We start from the raw sequence: 22046 nt of genomic DNA on the forward strand, positions 1-22046 counted from the left end.
AATCTTATGAAGTGCGGGGACTAAAGACATATTTAAGCCTTATTTATTTAACGAACCAACAAAGTGAAATGTTGTTTATAACTGAAAACTGAAAGGAGTAGTTCACAACAATTATTTGTGTAGCAAGTAAACTATACCTAGTTATTTAGATTAGTATCTAGTCCTTGTATGAACACAATAATTTAGAGTGTAGAGCTATTAGTGTATATATACTTCATGTATCTTCTATCCCAATTAATGAAATTCATAACTTTCATTCACTTTCTCTCAATTGATAATAAAAGTAGACTCCCACATAATGGTACACCGGAGTTTAAATATGTGGACTAAAAAGAGGTGTTAATTTTCAATGTTCGACAATGTCTTGACTACTTCCTAAAAACCTATTATAAAGAGAAATGATATTTGAACATCATTTTATGACAAATTTTGACTAACCTTCTCTCTTATACTTACATTGTGGTCTTATTCTCTATCTTTTTTTTCTTTCTTTCTCTCTATTGTTTTTTACCAATAAGAAGAGAGAAAAAAGAAGGTTGTTAAAAAAATTGTCATGAATAGTTGTACAAATATCATTACTCTATTAAAAAATGCAATTTTGGGGAAGATCCTAATTAAGCCAACTAAGAAAACTAAAGAATACATTATACATGCCGTGTAACTTTATTATGGGATCCAAAAAATAAAAACATACACCATGCATGAATGGACATCAACATCGAAAAAGCTTCATCTAGGCCTCTTTTTATTCAACATCTATATAATTTGGAGTTATGTCTTTGTTAAAAGAAAGAATATAATTAGAACAAGCAGTATATGGTTCCTTATAACGTAAAAAAAGGTGTGGGTGTAACGAAAAAAAGGGTATGGTTCGTTATAAAGACTCCTAGATGATACAATTTCTTTAATTTTAAAAGCCATCATGAAATCTCAACCTTCTATTTTTCTTGTAATCCGTACAGTTCTAATCATTAAAAAGAAATGAATGGTGTGAATGTACACTAGACCTCATCTAGTAAAAAGACTGCTTTCATATTAATAATGTCCCGAGAGTTTCATGAATAATTTTCCACCATCATCAGATCTTCAATTCATTAAAAATAAATGTGTGGCTAAAAAGAAAAGAGGTAGTTGCATTGTTACTTCAACACGGTCGTGAATTTATGGTGATAAATTTTTTCAGGAAACATAGCGGTTTCCATCAACTGTAAATGGAAAATGTTATTCCTCTGGAAAAATAGGATCATGAATTTTTCAAGACAAAGCTGACAAGTTTTAATTGCATTTATTTGTCTATTTCCTATTTTTTAGCCACACCGATTTGAATTGTGGCAAATAGTGCACTGTGATTGACTACTCGTTATTCTTGACGAATTCTTGATGTTATTTTTCTAGAGATATAACATTGCTCGTTGTAAATACTACAGTAAATATCACGACAATTTCTCTCAAAACGTTGTCACGAATGTTAATAGCATTAATTAGTAATTGGGTCACTTAATTAGTTTTGTATTCAATATGCTTTCATAGTCGGTTCTTCGTGACAAATATCATTTATGTTACATAGTTGATCATCAATTTTCGAAGACATATATAGATTGACAAAGTTCCAGATCACAATAAAAAGTTTTAGAATTGAGAAGTTTGATTATCGTGGTATTTGGTCTATGCATTTCTTTTGATGTTGTTATTCCTAAAATACGTTGAATGTTATTGTGGATCTTCAGGTTTAATAAGATCCATGGTCAAAATGAAGTTTAACAAAGTCCTTGTTACAAACATTAGGTCAAAAAGAATTTTGATAAAGAAATTAATTTTTGATAAATTAATTTTACCATATCTATTCGTTTCTGCGTCAAAACTCAGTGGAATATGAGTTGAATATCTTTAGTGAATCTACCACACAACCAAACATGAGGTTTAGTGAATGTTTGGAGTTAATAAGGGTTTAGCAAAATCATTAAGGTTTAACAAAACTACAATAGCAACGTAATTTTATTGAAGCTCTTCAATAAATCAATTAATTTAAAATCAATTGTTGTCACGGTCACCACATAACAAAATGCACACACAGATTACAAAAGTATAAGAACAATTAAAATAGGAAACTGGCTAGGTGCAGAACAGGAAATTATAACACTTCCAACTTTAAAGAAAACCGAAAAACAAGAAAACAGCCAAATCATAAAAGTAAAATGTTGCCCCTACCCATAAGTGAACCCTTCTAATATTAGTTAAAAACCGGGAAAGAAACAAATTTCAAAAAAATTATAGCAATGAACATATTGGGATTAATTCCATTTGTTTTAATGATTCTACATGTAGTAATACTTAATCATATGCACGTAGTAACTATTCTGTAGTATGATTCCTATAGTGACAAACTGCTGCATAATATCCCAATATAAATGTTCTAGGACACCAACTTTTCTTGTAGTAAACATTTATATCAATTGGCATCTAAGATTTGGTGAAACATCGCTTAATCATAGCTAAATATCTATAATTATATATGTTTTAAGGGACCTATAACTATATATTGGTAGTGGCTTTTTGAATGTATTAATAAATTAATTCCTCAACATATCGCTCTCAATTAATTTTCTAAAAATATATTATATGCATGTAGTGATCAATTATATCATTGTCAAAGTCAGGGAAAGGATGAATGTGTTTGTTTGTCTTGTTTGTTCAAAATTCCAAACCGCTTTCAACTTTTGGAAAGTGGTTTTTTCATTGGCATTCGTTGTTTTTATGGCTAGACACTTTTAGCATCAATGATGGAACTGTTTTTGTGACGCATCGTGCAATTGCGTCGGAAGAGTTTTGAGGTGTCAAGTTTTGAGTTGAGATTGCTAAATGAACTTGAATCTTATTCCAAAAAGTTAACTTAAAGAAATGAAAGTATGATGATGTTCAACTAGAATCCATTCAACTATATGAGCAACGTCATGTCTAGCGTAAAATATGTGATCAACTCTCACATTGCAATCTTTAACCCAACCTTGTTACCATTTTTAATGGGCTTGGATCTCATCCCAAAAGTTAGTTCAAGGTATCCAATGACATTTATACATCAAACAACTTGGACCTCTCAAAAAAAAAAACCAAACGACCTGGGAACCTCATTAATGTGAGACTCCAAACAAACTACAAACAATTTGAATAAATTGCTATGTCCAATCCATCTGTATGATTGTTCAAGATCCAATATGATGACGCTCTATACCCGGCCCTCACGACCCAATATTGGTTTCAGATCCAATGGTTCGCACTAGCTCTTTGTACATAGAAAGTCTTCTCGACAATGTTGTGGTCACACAACATGCACCAAGAACGATACAAATGCATATGGACGACAAATATTAAACATACTCAGATGAATAGATAGGCAGACAAATGTTGAACAATATACAAGTGAGAAAATTCATATATCTAATTGTTTAAAGTTTTGGTTAAGATGTAATGTCTAATCTATTTGTGTAATTGATCAAAGCTCAATGTAATGATTCATGGACCTAACAATCCAATAGGGAGACACATGTATATTGTTCAAAACTAAGGGTATGTTTGTTTCAAAGGAAAGAAAGTGATGAGGAGAGAAATATGAGGGAAAGAAAGACTTTCTATGGTTTGAAACACTCTAAAAAGTGTAAGGAAAGAAAGAATTTATGTGGGACTCACGTTGGAAATCTTTCCACCCACATATGGACGGAATGCTTGAGGAAAACAAGTGTTTTGTTTAAAATGTCCAGATTGCCCCTTTATTATGTATTCTTTATTCATTTTAGTATTCCAGATGTTCTTTTATTTATTTATTTTTGCAATACACCGGTAACTTTTTTTTGTTAAATAATTAACCGCTTGACACTTTGTTAGTACATATAATTGTTTTATGTTACATTTTATTTTTCCAATGAACTATAGACAATTAGTTTACATATACTAACATATTATTTTTGGTTAAGGGTATTTATGTCAATTAATAAATTTAGGTCTTTCTTTCCTTCAACTTTCTATTCCACTTTCTCTTATACCAAACAACCAAAACAATCCTCTTACTTTCTATTCTCTTTCTTTCCTTAGACAATATTTCCTTTCTCGTTCTTTCCTTTTACTTTCTTTGTGCATCCAAACAAAGCCTAAATGTAATGATCCCCGAATCCTCTAAGATCCAATAGAAAGACACGTGTATGGCATAGATGAATCTACATATTTAAGAGTTATTCCAAATGCATGATGACAAAGTCCTTTATGTTCAATCAAACAAGCTGGCCAGAGGAATCATAAATCAGGTAAGCAATTCACACACATATATATCAGGGCCGTTCCAATAGAATTGGAGGCTCGGTTCTAATATTAAAAATGACCCTTAATAAAAATAATTAATGATAACTTAAACAATTGTAAATAAACAATGAAGATTATTTTGATTTTAATTTGTTTTGTTGAATTTTTTGTTTGTTGATAGATGTGTGAGTTTGGCCTAACTTGTCTATTTACTCTTTATTTTTATCAAATAATAAATGTTTGATTTAGACCTACGTAACAAAAGAAAACATTATACTACATCCCAACAATTATATTTGTACCCCTACAAATAATTGAGGCCCCCATAAATTGGAGGCTCGACTCCGTATAGCTCCTTGCGCTTGGCAAGGAACAACCCTGATATATATATATATATATATATATATATATATGGGAAATGTTAACTTGTGCCCTCAAGGCACAAGTTAATGATTCAAATATAGAAAAAACTTATTGGAATGTGTGCATTGCATTTAATATTTAACTTTTTAATCATTTAGAAAAAGTTTCTTCTTTTAGTTTCTTAACATGTGCCCTAAGGACACAAGTTAACACTACCATATATATATATATTCTGAATAATGGTCAAATACTCTCTAGGCACATAGCTTCACCGCTGCCCTGTGTAATAGAATGGAACCGTGCTTTTTGCACTGGGATGTTGTGTATCGGTTTGTTAAATAATATGTACGCATAACATATTGGAAAATTCTGTTACTCATAGAACACAACATGATATATGGTCAGCAAAAGTATGTTTGTATAAACCAAGTAGTAAAGGAGCAGGGGAGACAAGGGTTTTTATACTAAGGAACTATTTTCAAAGAGATAATTTTACTATATCCACCAAATGCAAGTCCATCTTTGCTCCATTTAAATTTCCTCAATTTATTCCTTTTCACTTTATTGATATGTGACATGTGGAAAATGTAAAAGAGTAGTGATTGGTATACACCCTTATGTGGCATCCACCACTACACACCCACACAAAAATGCAACAAGTGGCAAGTGGGACCCACACACATTTCTCCTCTCTTCCTTCACCCTTTCTTTATCACCCATTCATGGATTGGGATTTGGTGCTGTAACTTTTCCCGCAGTTGCCCGCAGTTTTAATGTCAGCCGTTGGATGAAGTTGTGCCACAAGACTTTCCAATGTTGTAATCTAATCCAATGGCTTAAATGAAAAACAGCGTGTAACTGCGTTATTTTTTACAGCAGCAAATCCCCCTCCCCCATTCATCCCCCCGCTTGTACACTTTCCCCAAATTTTCATTCCCCTTTTCTCACTTTCCCCAAAACCCCCAAATCTCCATCTCATTCTCAAATTTTACATCTCATTCTCAATCCTCTCAATCGTTATGCCTTCTCACTCCCAAAACCTAACCTAACCTAGCTCTCACACTCGCTCTAAGATTCAGAATCTTCTCACTCCCAAAACCTAACCTAGCTTTGAATCGGTTCAATCGATGCTACAATCGGTCCAATCGGAACTCAATTCACTCAAACGGTGCTCAAACGGAACTCAGCTCACCCAATCAGAACTCAATATCAGAATCTCGGAATGGAACTCACTCACTCAATCTGAACTCAAACGGTGCTCACCCAATCTGTTCTGGATAATGTTTTTTTAAGAATGTTTAGGTTTTTTTGTTGATTTCAGTGATTGTTTTTGTTAATATGTTTATTATTATTGTTTTTTGAGTGATTTTTCATGCTATTGTTTATGAGATGTATTTCATTACGAGATGTATTTCAGCTTCATTACGAGATGTATTCTCATTGCTGATATGTATTTCATGCTATTTTTATGAATTTGTCAATCTGAAAAGATGTGTTAACCACCTTAGAAGTAATGAAGTTATCAAACTCAGCCTCTTTTGGTAAGACTAGATTATTATAGTCTTTCTAAAATGCCCATATAAAAACTCCAAAATACGTAGGCTAATAAGTGTTAGTTACTCCAATGTTATTTTATCATTCAAGCCAAGCATGTAAGACGAGGTTAAAGAATTTAGCTTAATTGTCTTCAGTGATGAATTTGTTCCAGTAATGTTGAACATACTTACAATCTCAAAGCTTATATATAATGTAAGATTTAGAAGATTGTGATAGTGTTGTCATTTTTGTGAAAGATAAACTATTAGCTTTTCCGTATAGATAATATCTTACACATTTTTATCAAGATTGGGTGTTTTTTTGGCGTTTTATGGTGTTTTTGGGACTGTTACTGGCAGCTGAGTGCTGTTGCTGTTATGCGGCTGTTTTGTGCCCAGTTTTGGTGTTTTTAGGCAGTTTTTTTTTGTCTGTAATAGCCCCTGCTGGGCGCTGTTTTAGCTGGCCAGGGCAGTAGGTGTTTTTGGTGGTGTTGCCTACCTTTAGTCGTGAATGCTGTCCGGTTTTGGATCGCCGAGATGCACTTAGTTTGCTAGGAGGAAAAGGAGTACAAATAGGCACCATAAATTCACAGTTGTTTGTTGATTGTATGGATGAATCCTTAGCTTGTTCTTGAATTTGATTTAACAACCAGGGAATTATATAATGTTTACTAGTGATTGGTTTTGCTTCGTAATTATATAAATATAGATATCAGTCTATAATACTAGTGATCAATCTCTAATACTAAAGTTATTCATGTGTGTGGCTGTCAATTACTTAAGGGCCTAATATATGTATATTATAATGTCAATTCTGTTGTGATTGTTGCTTCTGATTGACTTGCTTATCGATTGCTTAGAATGCAATAGAAAACTAGTGCCTTGATAATATCAAATTTGGTTTTCGTATATCTGGTGAACCTTTTTGATTATATCATGTAGCTTATATTTGAGGTTGTTGGTTATGAGTTATATGTCTGCTATTTTCTATTTTATTGGTGCTATTTATCAACATGTTAACTCTACTCTCCGCCAAAATGCTCAAGAAATAAATAAACAAACAAACCTTAGTCCTTTTTTTTGTTTTGCTGTTTTTTTTTTGTGTTTCTTTTCAATTTAATGATGGTTTTTCCTTGCTGTAATTTTAACAGGAATAAGATAAACTTCAATGAGATATCACATGACACTGACATGGGTCTCATTGTAGGGTGCTCAAAATGGGAGTGCTTCTAACTGAGGTAAACCTTTCCTCAACATAATTTAAAGGGAAGAACCTTTCCCAACTCTAACATGACTTCAGATGTACACATTAAAATAAACACAATTTTGTGCCAACAAAATATGTCGTATAGATAAATACACTTCTTATAAGTACGTGGGTTGTAATATTAAGTTGATAATTAAATTATTAGAGATGTGAAATGGATAATTTGGACTCTTCAAATTTGTATCGATACAATTAGAGTCTAGGGAAATTTCCATCTATCTATCGAATTTGTGGTTGCAAAGAAGGCTGATAGTCTTTATCATGTTATCAGTGGTGCAAGGATAGTTGCAAAGGTACCTCACTCTCCCTTGTAGAATTTTCTGCAGTTAAAATTTTTATTGTCTACCTGCAACCTTTAATCCAACATTTCAGTAACCCTGCGATAATGCTCGTAATACACTTGTTCATGTAATACTATATAATCTTTGTTCCAGTTACATATCATTATTGGAAAAATATAATAATCCAAGACAAACATGAAATTATTACATCGAAATCAGGAAAACCTTTTCATTGAATCAATGTTCCTTAAAATTCCTTTTCTTCCAGTCCATACATATAGTCAACTACACAAGGAAAAATATGGTTAGATTGCTTCTTGCTGATCCACTTTTATGCATTTTAGTTTCTTTCTTTAATTGACTGTCATTTTAGTTTCATGTCCTGTAACTATATTCTTTCTTTTATTTTTATCATGATTCTCAAATAGTCTGTGCTTACTGGTTGTTAGCATTGAATGCAGCCATTGAGGGTTAAGGATTGGGACAGTGCATTGGTGGAATTCACTGCTGCAATGCTTCTGGACTACATACTTTTATCTTTTGCAATTGTTTTGAATGTCCACCCGTTACACTATTGTTTTGGTTTTGAATGTTTAAACTATGTATTGTATCTATTAATTTGATTGTTATTCATGAAAGAATTATATGAATGAGATTTAGATATTTTTGGTTTTGAATGTTTAAACTATGACCTCCTTAAATGTCAATCGGAACTCCATAACTGTCACTGATGTCAAAAACAAAGACGACAAAGGAGAGTGTTTTCAAAGACGATGAAGACAAAAACAAAGACGGCAAAGGTGAACAAACACGAGTGACTGACGTTTGAGTAATTTCATCAACCACAATGTCTCTTGGTTTTACATTGTGGTTTCACAAATTTCTAAAAAATGGATTAGGAGGAATACAAACCAAAAGATTCTGGAAAGTTAATTGTTCAAGAATTTTACTCTAGTCAAATTGTTCATATTCATTAGCATATAAGATACCAAATCTGCAAAATAGAACCATCATTTTTGAAGATCGAATCCGAAGAAATTAGTGTGTGAGATGGAGTACCTGAATGTGGAAAAGACGTAGGACCTTCAACAGCATTTTATTACATGTTTAATGGTGGACGGCGGTCGTTGCGGTGGTTGTCTTCGTTGGAAATTGGGGAAATCTTCGCATATATATATTTTGCCTAAAACGATATTATTTACTCCAGGGAAAGATAACTAGCCAAATATATGGTCTGTATAACCACATTTTTACACATGCGTGACCACTATTTTTTCATAAATTAGAACTTGTCCGTCCTTAGGCGTGATAAACTTGCCGATTGTAAAACAGGTTATTTATGATTGGAAATGCTTTTAGTGCAGTGATCAAATGAGATTATGCGTTTGATTCGCCTAAAACGAAATTAATTACATCTGGGAAATATAAACTAGCCAAATATATGGTCTATATGACCACATTTTTACACATGCGTGACCACTATTTTTTCATAAATTAGAACTTGCCCGTCCTTAGGCGTGATAAACTTGTCGATTGTAAAATAGGTTATTTATGGTTGGAAATGCTTTTAGTGCAGTGATCAAATGAGATTATGCATTCGATTCGCCTAAAACGAAATTATTTACATCTGGGAAATATAAACTAGCCAAATATATGGTCTGTATAACCATATTTTTACACACGCGTGACCACTATTTTTTTCATAAATTAGAACTTGTCCGTCCTTAGACGTGATAAACTTGCCGATTGTAAAACATGTTATTTATGGTTGGAAAGGCTGTTAGTGCAGTGATCAAATGAGATCATGCGTTTGATTCGCCTAAAACGATATTATTTACACGTGGGAAATATAAACTAGCCAAATATATGGTCTGTATAACCACATTTTTACACATGCGTGACCACTATTCTTTCATAAATTAGAACTTGTCCGTCTTTAGGCGTGATAAACTCGCAGATTGTAAAACAATTTATTTATGGTTGGAAAGGCTTTTAGTGCAATGATCAAATGAGATCATGCGTTCGATTCGCCTAAAACGATATTATTTACACCTGCAAAATATAAACTAGCCAAATATATGGTATGTATAACCACAATTTTACAAATGAGTGACCACTATTTTTTTCATAAATTAGAACTTGTCCGTCTTTAGGCGTGATAAACTCGCTGATTGTAAAACAAGTTATTTATGTTTGAAAAGGCTTTTAGTGCAGTGATCAAATGAGATTATGTGTTCGATTCACCTAAAACGGGATAATTTATACCTGGGAAAGATAAACTAGCCAAATATATGGTTTGTGTGACCATATTTTAACAGGTGCGTGACCACTATTTTTTCATAAATTATGACTTGTCCTTCTTTAGGCGTGATGAACTCGCAGATTGTAAAAGGAACACTCATGACATTTCTTTGTCCGTCTTTACCCACTTTTTATTAAAAGAGTAACTGCAATTTTTTATTGTAGAAATTAACATTCTTGACTTTTTTTATCACCTTATAATTTTACAAGGCACATAAAAGGAACACACTCATGAAATTTCTCTGATAAGTTTTGAGTAATTTCAAAAATATGACAGCAACTCGTGAACTAACCAAATTGTTGAAGCATGTACCCACTTTTTATCAAAGGTGTAACTATAATTTTTTTTTAGTCTTGAAATTAACATTTGTTACTTTTTTTTTATCATCTCATAACATTATAAGACATATAAAAGGGACACACTTGTGGTATTTCTATGATAAGTTTTTAGAAATTTCAAAAATATGACAGAAACTCGCAAACTAACCAAATTGTTGAAGCTTGTATCCACTTTTTATCAAAAGAGTAACCTATTTTTTTTTACCAAACATCATTACATACAAAAATAAGTTAAAAACTTATAACAAAATGATAATATCTTCCGGTGGAACTACAACTTAGCATGTCTTGTTATAATTTTACAATAGAACTACAACTCATCAAGTCCTATCACTAATTTACAAATTTCCTACAAAGGGATGAGTTTTTCCTTGTGATTGAGTTCACCACGTACTGTATCTGCTATGATGGTGTGTCATTAGGTTGACTTGTTGTTGATAAGTATCAATCCTAGAGAATTCAATTGATCTAAGCACTGCATTCAATATCAAAGCTCTCATTTTCACAACTTTCATGGATGTGTTGTTTGTATCAAAATCAAATTTTTAATCAATGGACCAACCTGAAAATGCATCAATGTTAATGCTTCTATATCGAACTTAAGAAAATAACAATAGAAGGTAACCAAACATGTTATTGCAATGAGCATATTTCATTTTTTTTTTGAAAATTATTTGTTCAATGGCTTAATGAGCAACTATATTTGTTCTTGGTCCAACTTTTGGATAATAATCAAGTGAACAAATTCAAACACTACAAAGAGACTAATGTAGAGAGGTATCCTCTATAAATGAAAGTCTAATTAATCATAATGCAATATCTTAACACAAAAAGGAACATTGATCGAAGGAAGTAACATACCTTTTTGTTTTGTTTCACGATTCATGGCTAAATGAACATATTGAAAAGCTTGAATAAGGAATGCCAAGTAAAGAAAACTACATCCAAATAAATTCATCACTGTATAAACTAACAGCGGCACTTAACATACAAAACTAAACAAAAAACATGCAAAAACACCCCAATGATGCTAAAAAAGCAATGACAACAAATCAAAGTAACCCAAGATAAGATATGTGTAGCCAAAACCAAATGCCCCTGCAACCATAAGTACAAAGTAGTCCAGCTAACTGCACAATTAAGAGCGCTTCAATAATCCCATGAAGTTGAACGAAAGATACATGATCAAATGAAACAACAGAGCAATGAATCCAAAAAAAAAATGTTATGTGCAAATATATTGCTTGGCACGCCGAACGAATACAAAACTGAACATAAGACATCTCATATGACCACAAACTCATTAATATAATCACAAGATTGATCACCACAAACATCGCAACTCCCGCACAACCAAACAACTCAACCTACAAGCTTGTTCACCATGAATCATTCATAGGCATAATCACTAAAGACATGCTAAATAATTAGAGGAAAACTTGTGAATTTTGACTAAGAAAATAACAATGAGAGATGAATGTTATTCTATGTATAACATGTTTCACACAAACTAGCCAAAGAATGACTTAACTTAACCCACACAAATTATCATCCCAATCCCATTTGTAGATCCCATCAAATGCAGCCAACAACATAACATCTTAATAGGCAACAACCCAAAAGACAACAATAAGACACTAAAGTAACAGAAGATTTTAACAGATATGTGATCATGAAATTGCAGGGAGTTTAGCAATACTATTTATGGATATGTACAAAGTAGTAAAAAGTCTTCATTTTTTTACTGGATATGTATGAAACAAATTCTTCAACATACTCAAATTTAAATCCTTACATAATACAAGAAAGATGTTTATCATTTTTACTATAAGAATTGGAAACAGAATGAATCACATTCAATAGTTGTTCAAAAATGGTTATGATTTGTAGTCCTGATACCTACAATCACGATGGACCATGTTGCTATAAATCTATAAGAAAGTGTGCATAGTAATCACCATCTATATAAAGTTCCATGTTTACTATTTAATCACTATTAATTCTATAAAGTTCCCTATTTAATCCATATACCAAACTGATAACATTTAGCAGTAATCACTATCTATATAAAGTACCCTATTTACTATATAATCACTGAAAAAGGAAACACAAGATCAAATGTATCTACATTCTATATTCTATACATATCAAGTGTATGTGTCATTTTCACAGTAAATTTTTTTTCCATTGTATACTTTGTAGAGTGTGAATTCTTTCAACTAATGTGTATGAAAAATTCAGCAAGCACATAGAAATTGTATCAGTTGATATTTTCACATCAAAACAGAATATTTTTTACCTTCATTATGCAGTTTAAATCAAAACAAGATGGTATCAATTCATACACATAAACCAAAATCAAAAGAGCAAATAAGAAATCTAAACACACTGCATTCTAATCCATTTCCTGTACAACTATATCATAAACACAAAAACTGCATTCTAATCCATTCTAATCCATTGCAGCAGTTTAAGAGTATGGCTTTGTACAAAAAATCTTAGAAATTATCATATTCACATTTTCAATCCTCAAAATAACTTAATTATTTTCAACATATTCACATATTCAATCCTCAACATACTCACATGAGACTTAGTACAACTCATCTAGACCAGATTAAAACATCATCTAAACCGATTTACACAAATATGAAAACTATTGGAAACAATAACCCATAAAGCATAAAGTGTAAAAAAAAATATAAATTCAAGAGAGCAACTTACTGTGAGAGTTGACTGCGAGAAAGGATAGCTGGTGGCCGTCGCCGGAGGGTTGAGGGAGAGATGGAGAGATCCGTCGCCTAAGAATGGGTAGAGAGATGGAGCCATCGGAGAGAGGGTTGAGATGGAGCCGTCGGAGAGAATTGGAGAGATAGCTGGTGGCCGTCGGTAGCGAAAGGGTAGCGTGAGTGGAGAGAGACAAACATAGATCTGAAACTATGATTTTTTTTCTCCTTTTTTTTCTTTTCAATTTGCCAAATCTATTTGTTATTTTTAATTATTTTTTATTGCCATGTCATGGTGGTATAAGAGGGTGTACCAAAAGAGTGGTACATGAATCATTTTCCAATGTAAAAACAAGGGTTGGGATTAAAAGCTTTCGCATGAGCACTTTTTTAATGAAAAGTAAAACACCGCTCTCTTCTTCTTCTTTCTCAGAAACGGTACAAACACTCCCTCCTCCTTCTTCCTCTCACCATCATGGTTGCGTCTCCCTGTCACCCCAGTGCCGCCGCCACCAAACAAAAAACGGAAAAAAATCAGAATCAATAAAACCCTAATTGTGGGAGCTAGAAAGCTTCAACTATGGCGATAAAACATCAATAGAAAGAGAATTGAAAATGGAATCGAACACTTACAGATTCATCGGCCATTAACGGGTTCGGAGGTGAACTTGACTCGTTCAATTTTAGGTCGGTGATTTTTGCAGTGTGAAGAAAGAACGATTATGTGAAAATAAGGTCGGTGATTATGTGAAAGACGATTACGTGAAATTTGTTCCAAAAATTAACATAAAATTCATGAAGAAAGAACGATTATGTAAAAACTATGTTCCAATCAATGATGATGCCAATTTCCCATACTCTTTCAGCACAGTCGATCAAAGAATTTGGGGGAATGGAGAAGGTGAAGGAGAAAAGAATTAGTGTGTTATAGTGGAGAGAGCATGTGATGAGGCATTTTAATCTCAACCATTAGATTTGCTTTTAACATATGTCACATATCTATGCATTGAAAAGGAGTAAATGGAGCAAACATAAATGGAGCAAAGATGAACTTACTAAATGCTCCTTGGAAGTAATTCTCCAAGAGAAGTTTTGGTCATTATAGATACTTCCTCGGTTCTTATATATAAACATCAATTTGATTAAAAATTTGTCTCTAAATATGAGTCCATTTTCAAATTACTAGTTATATAGTATATTATTTATTTTCTAAATAAACCACCATTTAATACCATCAGGTGTTTTGGAGTAGGAAAACTCAATTTACTTCACTTACATTCAAAGATCATTTTAAGTGCACTGTGACCATAACTTAGTTGGCAGAAACAATGCATTATTATATGTAGGGGTCAAATTTCATACACCAAACACCCACTTATTCAGTTTAAAAATTGAATTCTAGCCAGTAGACTAGTTGACAAAAAAAATAATATATAACATTTTAAGTATATTCATACATAAAATAGATGTGTTAACTACATTGCTAACTTTTCTTAATATTCATACATCAAACGATGAATTGAAATATGCTAATTTGTCCTATCATGTCTCTCTTACCTTGACATCCAACTAAACCCTAAAGTCTCGTGATTGAGTGAAGATAAGATATCAGATTTGAACTCAGATCTCGCTGTTGTTTGTGAGCTAAATGATGTTTGCATCTTTATTGTGTGCACACACATTGTTAACTATCAAAGTGCAAAAATTAAAGACCTTAATTATATAGTAGTATTATTACTATTAACACAAATCCACAGTTTCATCTATGAATAATTAATTATGTTTTAGAAAACGAGAGAAAGCTTCCAATCTGCAAGAAATCACCAAAAAAGCCTCGAGAAGAATTTGATTGAAGGAGATGAACTTACACTGTGAGAATCTTAATAATTATGCAAAGGTATTATGGATGGTGACATAAAGAGGGTAGGTAAAGATTTTGTGCAGCCCAAGAATTTGATTAAAGCTTTTTCGACTAATAGGGATTTATTTTGGAGTCCTGATAGACATACACCCTAACGTGGCAAACACCCTCCTACCTCCACACAAAAAATTGACATGTGGCAATGTGGGGTCCACACTCCCACAGCTCTTTCCAACCATTCTCTCTCTCCTCTCTTTTCACGTTCTTCTTCTTCTTCTAAGCACCCAGATTTTTTATCTTCAATCACACAACTACATAACCATTTCTCATTCTTCTTCTATGTTCTTCAATCTTCATCCTTCATTATGGCTTCAAGAGTTGCTTTTTTGTTGTTTTTGTGTGTTCTTCCAGCGAGGGTTATGGCCATTCGCCCAGTCAAGAACCCTTTCTGCTTGAAGGGTCGTGTTGTGTGTGACCCTTGCCATGCTGGTTATGAAACTTCCGCTATCACTCACATTGCTGGTAACCCCTTTTTACTCTCAGATCTCTTTCTTAAAGTACCAAGTTTAAGTTTTTCATTCGAATTTGTTCACCCTTTTGGTTTAATTTCACTATTATGTACTTTAAATTCTTTAATTTTTGGAAATGGTGTTGTTTCATTTTCAATTTTGCTTTAGATTTTAGGGTTTATGGTGATGTAACCAGATTATTTGAAACAATAGATTATTTTGACTAGTTAGATATAAGAATATCTACATGTACACCCCATGTTTCTTCACTCAAATGCAACTTCCCACAAGTGGGCATTTGGTGGTATGTTCTTATTCTAGTCAGCTATACAGACTTCTTTATGACTACTTTAATTGTCTATCTTTGTGATTAGTTATGTTTGTTTGTTTCTGTTTGCAGCCATAACAGAGCTTCTTGATAATGCTGTTGATGAGGTGATTTTTCATGTTGGTTAAACGATTATTATATGTCTATATATGAAAGTCTGGTATTTGTGAGATAAAAATATGGATTAGACACCCTTGTAAGCTGTTGTTTGATTTAATTGACGAATGTGTGATATTTGAACTATTGTGAATGTGTATATAATGTGTATGTTGCTCTATGTACCATTTATGTATAACCTTGAGATTATCATGATGGAAAAATGTGATTGCTTGTGTATACCGATTTTGAAATATGGAGTGTTGTGTGAATGATTTTGTATTTCTCTATATGAATATACGTGATCAGATTACTTGTTGAATACCTCAAATTGGTGTTTTTTTTAATGAATTATGCATTTGATGACTTGAGAAGCTACAATATTTATTGAATAATTATAAAATGCATATTGTGAATGATTCAATTGTGAATTTGTGATGAATCTGGCTCATGTCGAGGATGATGTGCTCGATGGAGTAGCTTAAGCAAACAAGGGGAGAGAATTATATGTCAGGGTCTATGATCCGGTGGAGTATTTTTGTATGAGCCAGTGTCTCGGGTTGAGGAAGGGGTCTAGGGATTTTAATCTCTCACAAAACACTCTTCTCCATCAGCCACGCCGTTGTGCCTCGACAGTTCGTTTGGAAGAAACGACCCATCCTGATTCTGCATGTAGTTTCTCCGATTCTTCTTAAGGTTCGTGTGATTCTCCGTTTTGCATTCTTAGTTTCGTGTGGTTCTCAGTTTTGTAGTTCATTCATTACTTCGCGATATTTTTCAGCTTCTGCACGTAATTGAATCTATGTAATTTCTTGATTTCAGATTTACGTTCTCAGTTTTGGGCAATTTGGTCCCGTCGTCGCGTTTCGTGCTGTTCGTATCTCAGCTGTCCTACTTCACTTTATAAAGGTAAAATTTATTCATTTGAATCTTTGTTATTGGTATAGAAAAAATGGAGAAATTACTTGAAATAGAAAGAAGATTTCTGTTGAATCTGGTTTGGATTGTTTGCTAAGATTGGTTTTTTTCGTTTGTTTGTATTTCTCTTTTTTTATTCAAAAGGGTATCACATAATGCTTTTTGATTTTGGATCTGTTGCATTTTTCTGTGAAATTTTGGTTTTTGATCATACCCTTTTGGAGCGTGGTGTGTTCTTCAGCCAAGCAACACTAGGTGAGGGATAAGCTTTGGCCTCATTTGGTAAACCATATAGTTTGGTGTTTCTTAATCATTTTGCAGCGAAAGAGCACCTGGGCGTGACCAAGCATGCGTTATTTTCACCCGTTACAACGACATTGCCTCCACTGACAGGTTTGCCAATGCTATGTTGTACATGGCAGAGGAGGTTGCTTCTGGCTGTGCTGAGGTCCTGAAGCAAATGCAGGAATTGGATGAAGAGAATTAATTAATTAATTCATAGTTTATTTACTTTGGATTTGGGTTTCCTATTGTCTATTTGATTCAATCTTGATGATGGAGTGTTAACTCAATTGTCAGTTTATATATATGCTTATATATGTTATTGGACCATATGCTTAATTATATTGTTTATTGAGGATCATGTGTCTTGGAGTAGAAGATTAGTCTCAGTTCTGTTGCTGTGGTCAAATGAGATTATGCGTTCGATTCGCCTAAAACGAAATTATTTACATCTGGGAAATATAAACTAGCCAAATATATGGTCTGCATGACCACATTTTTACACATGCGTGACCACTATTTTTTCATAAATTAGAACTTGTCCGTCCTTAGGCGTGATAAACTTGCCGATTGTAAAACAGGTTATTTATGGTTGGAAATGCTTTTAGTGCAGTGATCAAATGAGATCATGCGTTCGATTCGCCTAAAACCATATTATTTACATCTGGGAAAGAAAAACTAGCCAAATATATGGTCTGTATGACCACATTTTTACAAATGCGTGACCACTATTTTTTCATAAATTAGAACTTGTCCGTCCTTAGGCGTGATAAACTCGCCGATTGTAAAACAGGTTATTTATGGTTGGAAATGCTTTTAGTGCAGTGATCAAATGAGATCATGCGTTCGATTCGCCTAAAACGATATTATTTACATCTGGGAAAGAAAAACTAGCCAAATATATGGTCTGCATGACCACATTTTTACACATGCGTGACCACTATTTTTTCATAAATTAGAACTTGTCCGTCCTTAGGCGTGATAAACTTGCCGATTGTAAAACAGGTTATTTATGGTTGGAAATGCTTTTAGTGCAGTGATCAAATGAGATCATACGTTCGATTCGCCTAAAACGATATTATTTACATCTGGGAAAGAAAAACTAGCCAAATATATGGTCTGTATGACCACATTTTTACAAATGCGTGACCACTATTTTTTCATAAATTAGAACTTGTCCGTCCTTAGGCGTGATAAACTCGCCGATTGTAAAACAGGTTATTTATGGTTGGAAATGCTTTTAGTGCAGTGATCAAATGAGATCATGCGTTCGATTCGCCTAAAACGATATTATTTACATCTGGGAAAGAAAAACTAGCCAAATATATGGTCTGTATGACCACAGTTTTACACATGCGTGACCACTATTTTTTCATAAATTAGAACTTGTCCGTCCTTAGGCGTGATAAACTCGCCGATTGTAAAACAGGTTATTTATGGTTGGAAATGCTTTTAGTGCAGTGATCAAATGAGATCATGCGTTCGATTCGCCTAAAACGATATTATTTACACCTGGGAAAGAAAAACTAGCCAAATATATGGTCTGTATGACCACATTTTTTCATATGCGTCACCACTATTTTTTCATAAATTAGAATGTCTGACAATTGGCTCGAATTGATAATTCTTGGTAACCAAATAATTGAAGTATAATTATTACATATGCATACTACTAATTCAAGTATAATTATTACACTGTTTGCAATTGATGCTACCATGTCGTGTATCAAACATTAATCATGATACTCCAGCTATATAGTAAAGTACAAATTCAAATATAAGAAATTAGAATAACCATCTAACAATTATTCTACAAGAGAAGAAAGTAGAGTAACCACATCGGACATATCAAGTATTTGATCTGGCTCGCTTGCAGTGCAATGAACAGCTAAGTCTGCTACGGTGTGAATGCTAGCAAGCGATTCTTTAGTGATAATTGTGTGGTCAATTACGGTGAAGAACGTGTCCTTGGCTACATACATGCATTGGAACCATGGTACAAGATGCATGCTATCCTCAGGCTGGCTGCTATCAAATGCTCTTCTTCCTGTTAACAGCTCCATCAATATTACACCGAAGCTGTACACATCAACTTTAGTAGTCACGCCGCTTGTAGCTGCAATAAGATAGACGGATTTGCTCAAACAAGCTCTATCCTGAATCATTTTAGATTGGAATTTTACAAGCATTCAAAAACAGTTTGAGTACTCAACACAGTCCATGGAATGGTCAATTTGGGTTAAAATAGAGAGTTAATTCAATTTGTAAGAAGTGAAACGGAGCTGCAGAAGTCATATGTCGGATCTGTTGTGCCTATCATTCATCTTCTGCTTATCAATTCCTGCTTCTATTCTTTTTATTATTTTTTCTTTTATCGGATTGCTTTTTGTTGTGTGATTTTTGGTGTATCAAAAATTTGATGAATATTATATAATAGTAGATTTTTTTTTTTAGTATAGTTGTTTTGATAATTTGGTGCTTCAGGTAAATTGCATATCCTATATATCTCTGCACAACAGTCTTCCCTGCACAAAGTTTTAACTTCAGCTATAGTAGACATGATGTTTGCACAAAGTTTTAACTTCAAATTACATATTATGAAAATTTAAGAGCTTTGGATTCGGATAATGTTTCTACTGCACCTTCTACGACCGAGGAAGTTTTCTGTCCACAAAAGTAAGTTACAGAGAGGTTCTTATGTTGTGTAGCCATTTAATCTGCAATATGAAGAGGTTCTTAAACTCTACCATCTATATTAGTGACTGACATCTGAAAGCTTTATATAAGTTTGTGAGTCGTCGTCTTAGCAAGTTAAAAGGAGATTGTTTATATAACACAGTTTTAGTAGTCATAGTCTTTGGTGCAGATTTGTTATCTTACTCTTTACTTATTCTTCACTTTGGATATAACAATTTCATTAAATGTGTTATAGGTTATGTTTTTTTTACTTTGGCTCTATTTTGTTTAGCGATTTCTTTTACTTCATAACGTTGATGGTTTAACAGATACATAGATGGCAGAGTACTAATTTTTCCGTAGCTATGTATGTCACCAGAAGCCTTTGAGAATTTGGTATCATGTAAATAATGAAGTAAGTAAATTCTATTACATTCTACACAAGAATGAAACTTATTAATTGGTTATAGTTATTAGAATGATTATCAGTAATAACATTCAAATTTTGATGGTTATTGGCGCTTGTTTGTATCATTTTAAGTAACAATTCTCATAAAAATCACAATTATGAGTAGCAATAATTTTTTATTTCAACCTGTATCCAACATTTCTAAACTTTAGTTTTGAAAATTATTAGTCCAAAAATATAAGTATGTTATACCATCTCTAGGCATTAAGAAACATAGACATATGCTGATATCTAAGTCATTAAAACATCCTAATTCGACTTAGTTATGATAAATAATCACAATGAACCCTAATTTCAGAAATTTTCAAATAGTTATAAAAGATACCTGTTGTGCATTCTGGTGCCAAATAACCGAAAGCTCCTGAGGATTTCCCGTGTTGAGCAATACCGAAATCTGCTATCTTAGCACTCATATCCTTTTGAAGTAAAACTTAGTGAGTACCAATTGTGGAAAAACAAGATTCAATACACAAAAAAACCTAAATGTAAACCTTCAACCAAGAAAATAAAAAACAAATTTGAGATAGAGATTACTTTCAACCCATGATGAAGAGTGTGAATCAATTGCGATTGGGAGGAGGCGAAGAGATTAAGTTGTCCACGACGAGTGAGGGAACACGCCGGTGACTGAGACCAACGTCCATGAGGAAACGAAGAGAGTGGAAGGAGATCGAGCGGTTGGGAGGAGATCGAGCGGGTTGGAGAGACAACGACGGTGGGCTTCATCCCCGAATTTAGGGAAAGAGGGGGAGAGAGAGAGAGCGGTCCGGTTGAGGGAGAGAGATGTAAGAGTGGGATTAAACAAATCTGTGAACAGAGAAGAGGAGCAAATTGTGGAAACTACCAAACTGTCCTTAGCGCATGAAATTACCCAACTACCCCTGCCACATAATCAGTGGTACAAAGGGGTGTATAGAAAAGGGTGTACATGAATCTTTTTCCTTTATTTTGCCTTTACATCTGTGGAAGATAGTTTTTAACTTCCCCAAATTGGCTTTTAATTAAAGGAGTTTTCTAACCTGTGCAACATTGCACAGCTTAAGAAGCAATTAATACATATTTTCTTTCTCTCTCTTATTAACCTTTCCAGCCCATTTCTCTATCTTATTAATTAGCCTAAATATTTACTAGAATTTTCACCGTCATCATCTCATCAAAATGGGTATGAATGTTTGACATAATCTCTCTCTCAGTCTCCCTGAATTATCTCTTCTCCCTGGTTTTTTTTTTTTTGTCAATTTTCTTTGCTGGAACACCTTCATGTAATTTCTCCACTACATTTGAAGGTTGATAATTTTCTTCATTACTAGTAATTGTTACAATCCATTCTTAGCAGTTGGTATCATTAGTTTACATTCATTTCTCCGGTTCCCTCAGTGATACATCTCCACCGGCTGAAAAATTGTGGAACGGCGGCGGTGATGATGAGAGGTTTTGCAATGAAAGACGAACGACGACAGATGGAACAGTGACGAATAACATGGCTCATTAGCGACGGCAAAGGAACGGTGACGATGAACGACGACATAGGAAAGGGGACGACTAATGATGGCAAAGGAAATGTAACGATATGATGACAATTGAGATGGGAGGAACAAAGACATATTACGATGGCGGGAACACTACAACGTAAAACGTTGTCTTTGGTTTGGATTTCATTTCAGTTCAATCCACAAAAACAAGGAAGCAACTTGAGGCGACGAACACAATTTGTTTTGACCGTAGTAGAAGATATCATGGAAGATGGAACTAAGGAAGGGGAAATGGTTGTGATATCTGGAAGAAGAACACGTTAAAAAATTGGA

At 33.5% G+C, this 22046-nt stretch overlaps 2 protein-coding genes and 2 long non-coding RNA genes across 4 annotated transcripts; 2 read left to right on the top strand and 2 right to left on the bottom strand.

The window, feature by feature from the left end:
* Nucleotides 1-5565: 5565 nt before the first annotated feature.
* Nucleotides 5566-8413, top strand: LOC146911434 (uncharacterized). Its single transcript, XR_015018452.1, has 3 exons — nucleotides 5566-5908; nucleotides 7340-7426; nucleotides 8198-8413. It is a non-coding gene; the product is annotated as an uncharacterized LOC146911434 (long non-coding RNA).
* Nucleotides 8414-10520: 2107 nt separating this feature from the next.
* On the bottom strand, nucleotides 10521-13451 carry LOC146911435 (uncharacterized). Its single transcript, XR_015019309.1, has 2 exons — nucleotides 13101-13451; nucleotides 10521-10938 (listed from the first exon to the last, which is right to left on the bottom strand). It is a non-coding gene; the product is annotated as an uncharacterized LOC146911435 (long non-coding RNA).
* Nucleotides 13452-15249: 1798 nt separating this feature from the next.
* On the top strand, nucleotides 15250-17457 carry LOC146911436 (protein DOWNSTREAM OF FLC-like). The gene is made up of 4 exons (XM_085729520.1): nucleotides 15250-15638; nucleotides 15873-15907; nucleotides 16719-16837; nucleotides 17136-17457. Exons 1-4 carry the CDS (start codon nucleotides 15329-15331, stop codon nucleotides 17299-17301), a joined length of 630 nt encoding a protein of 209 aa, XP_085585646.1. The 5' UTR covers nucleotides 15250-15328; the 3' UTR covers nucleotides 17302-17457.
* A 1246-nt stretch (nucleotides 17458-18703) lies between these two features.
* Nucleotides 18704-21097, bottom strand: LOC146911437 (receptor protein kinase TMK1-like). Its single transcript, XM_085724857.1, has 3 exons — nucleotides 20776-21097; nucleotides 20567-20657; nucleotides 18704-19212 (listed from the first exon to the last, which is right to left on the bottom strand). Exons 1-3 carry the CDS (start codon nucleotides 20965-20967, stop codon nucleotides 18902-18904), a joined length of 594 nt encoding a protein of 197 aa, XP_085580983.1. The 5' UTR covers nucleotides 20968-21097; the 3' UTR covers nucleotides 18704-18901.
* Between the last annotated feature and the right edge of the window lie 949 nt (nucleotides 21098-22046).

This window comes from Medicago sativa, chromosome 7 (assembly GCF_051527215.1).
Source record: "Medicago sativa cultivar Bolivia chromosome 7, Bolivia_mono, whole genome shotgun sequence".
NCBI classification, from domain to species: Eukaryota; Viridiplantae; Streptophyta; class Magnoliopsida; order Fabales; family Fabaceae; genus Medicago; species Medicago sativa.

Bases quoted from the DNA above. Each gene is read 5' to 3' on its own strand.
- LOC146911436 (XM_085729520.1), top strand. From the start codon at position 15,329: ATGGCTTCAAGAGTTGCTTTTTTGTTGTTTTTGTGTGTTCTTCCAGCG. The intron at 15,639-15,872 runs AGATTTTAGGGT...TTCTGTTTGCAG, and splicing joins TTCATTTTCAATTTTGCTTT to CCATAACAGAGCTTCTTGAT. The intron at 15,908-16,718 runs GTGATTTTTCAT...TCTTGATTTCAG, and splicing joins TTGATAATGCTGTTGATGAG to ATTTACGTTCTCAGTTTTGG.
- LOC146911437 (XM_085724857.1), bottom strand. From the start codon at position 20,967: ATGAAGCCCACCGTCGTTGTCTCTCCAACCCGCTCGATCTCCTCCCAA. The intron at 20,658-20,775 runs GTAATCTCTATC...TTACTTCAAAAG, and splicing joins CTCTTCATCATGGGTTGAAA to GATATGAGTGCTAAGATAGC. The intron at 19,213-20,566 runs GTATCTTTTATA...ATCTTATTGCAG, and splicing joins GGCACCAGAATGCACAACAG to CTACAAGCGGCGTGACTACT.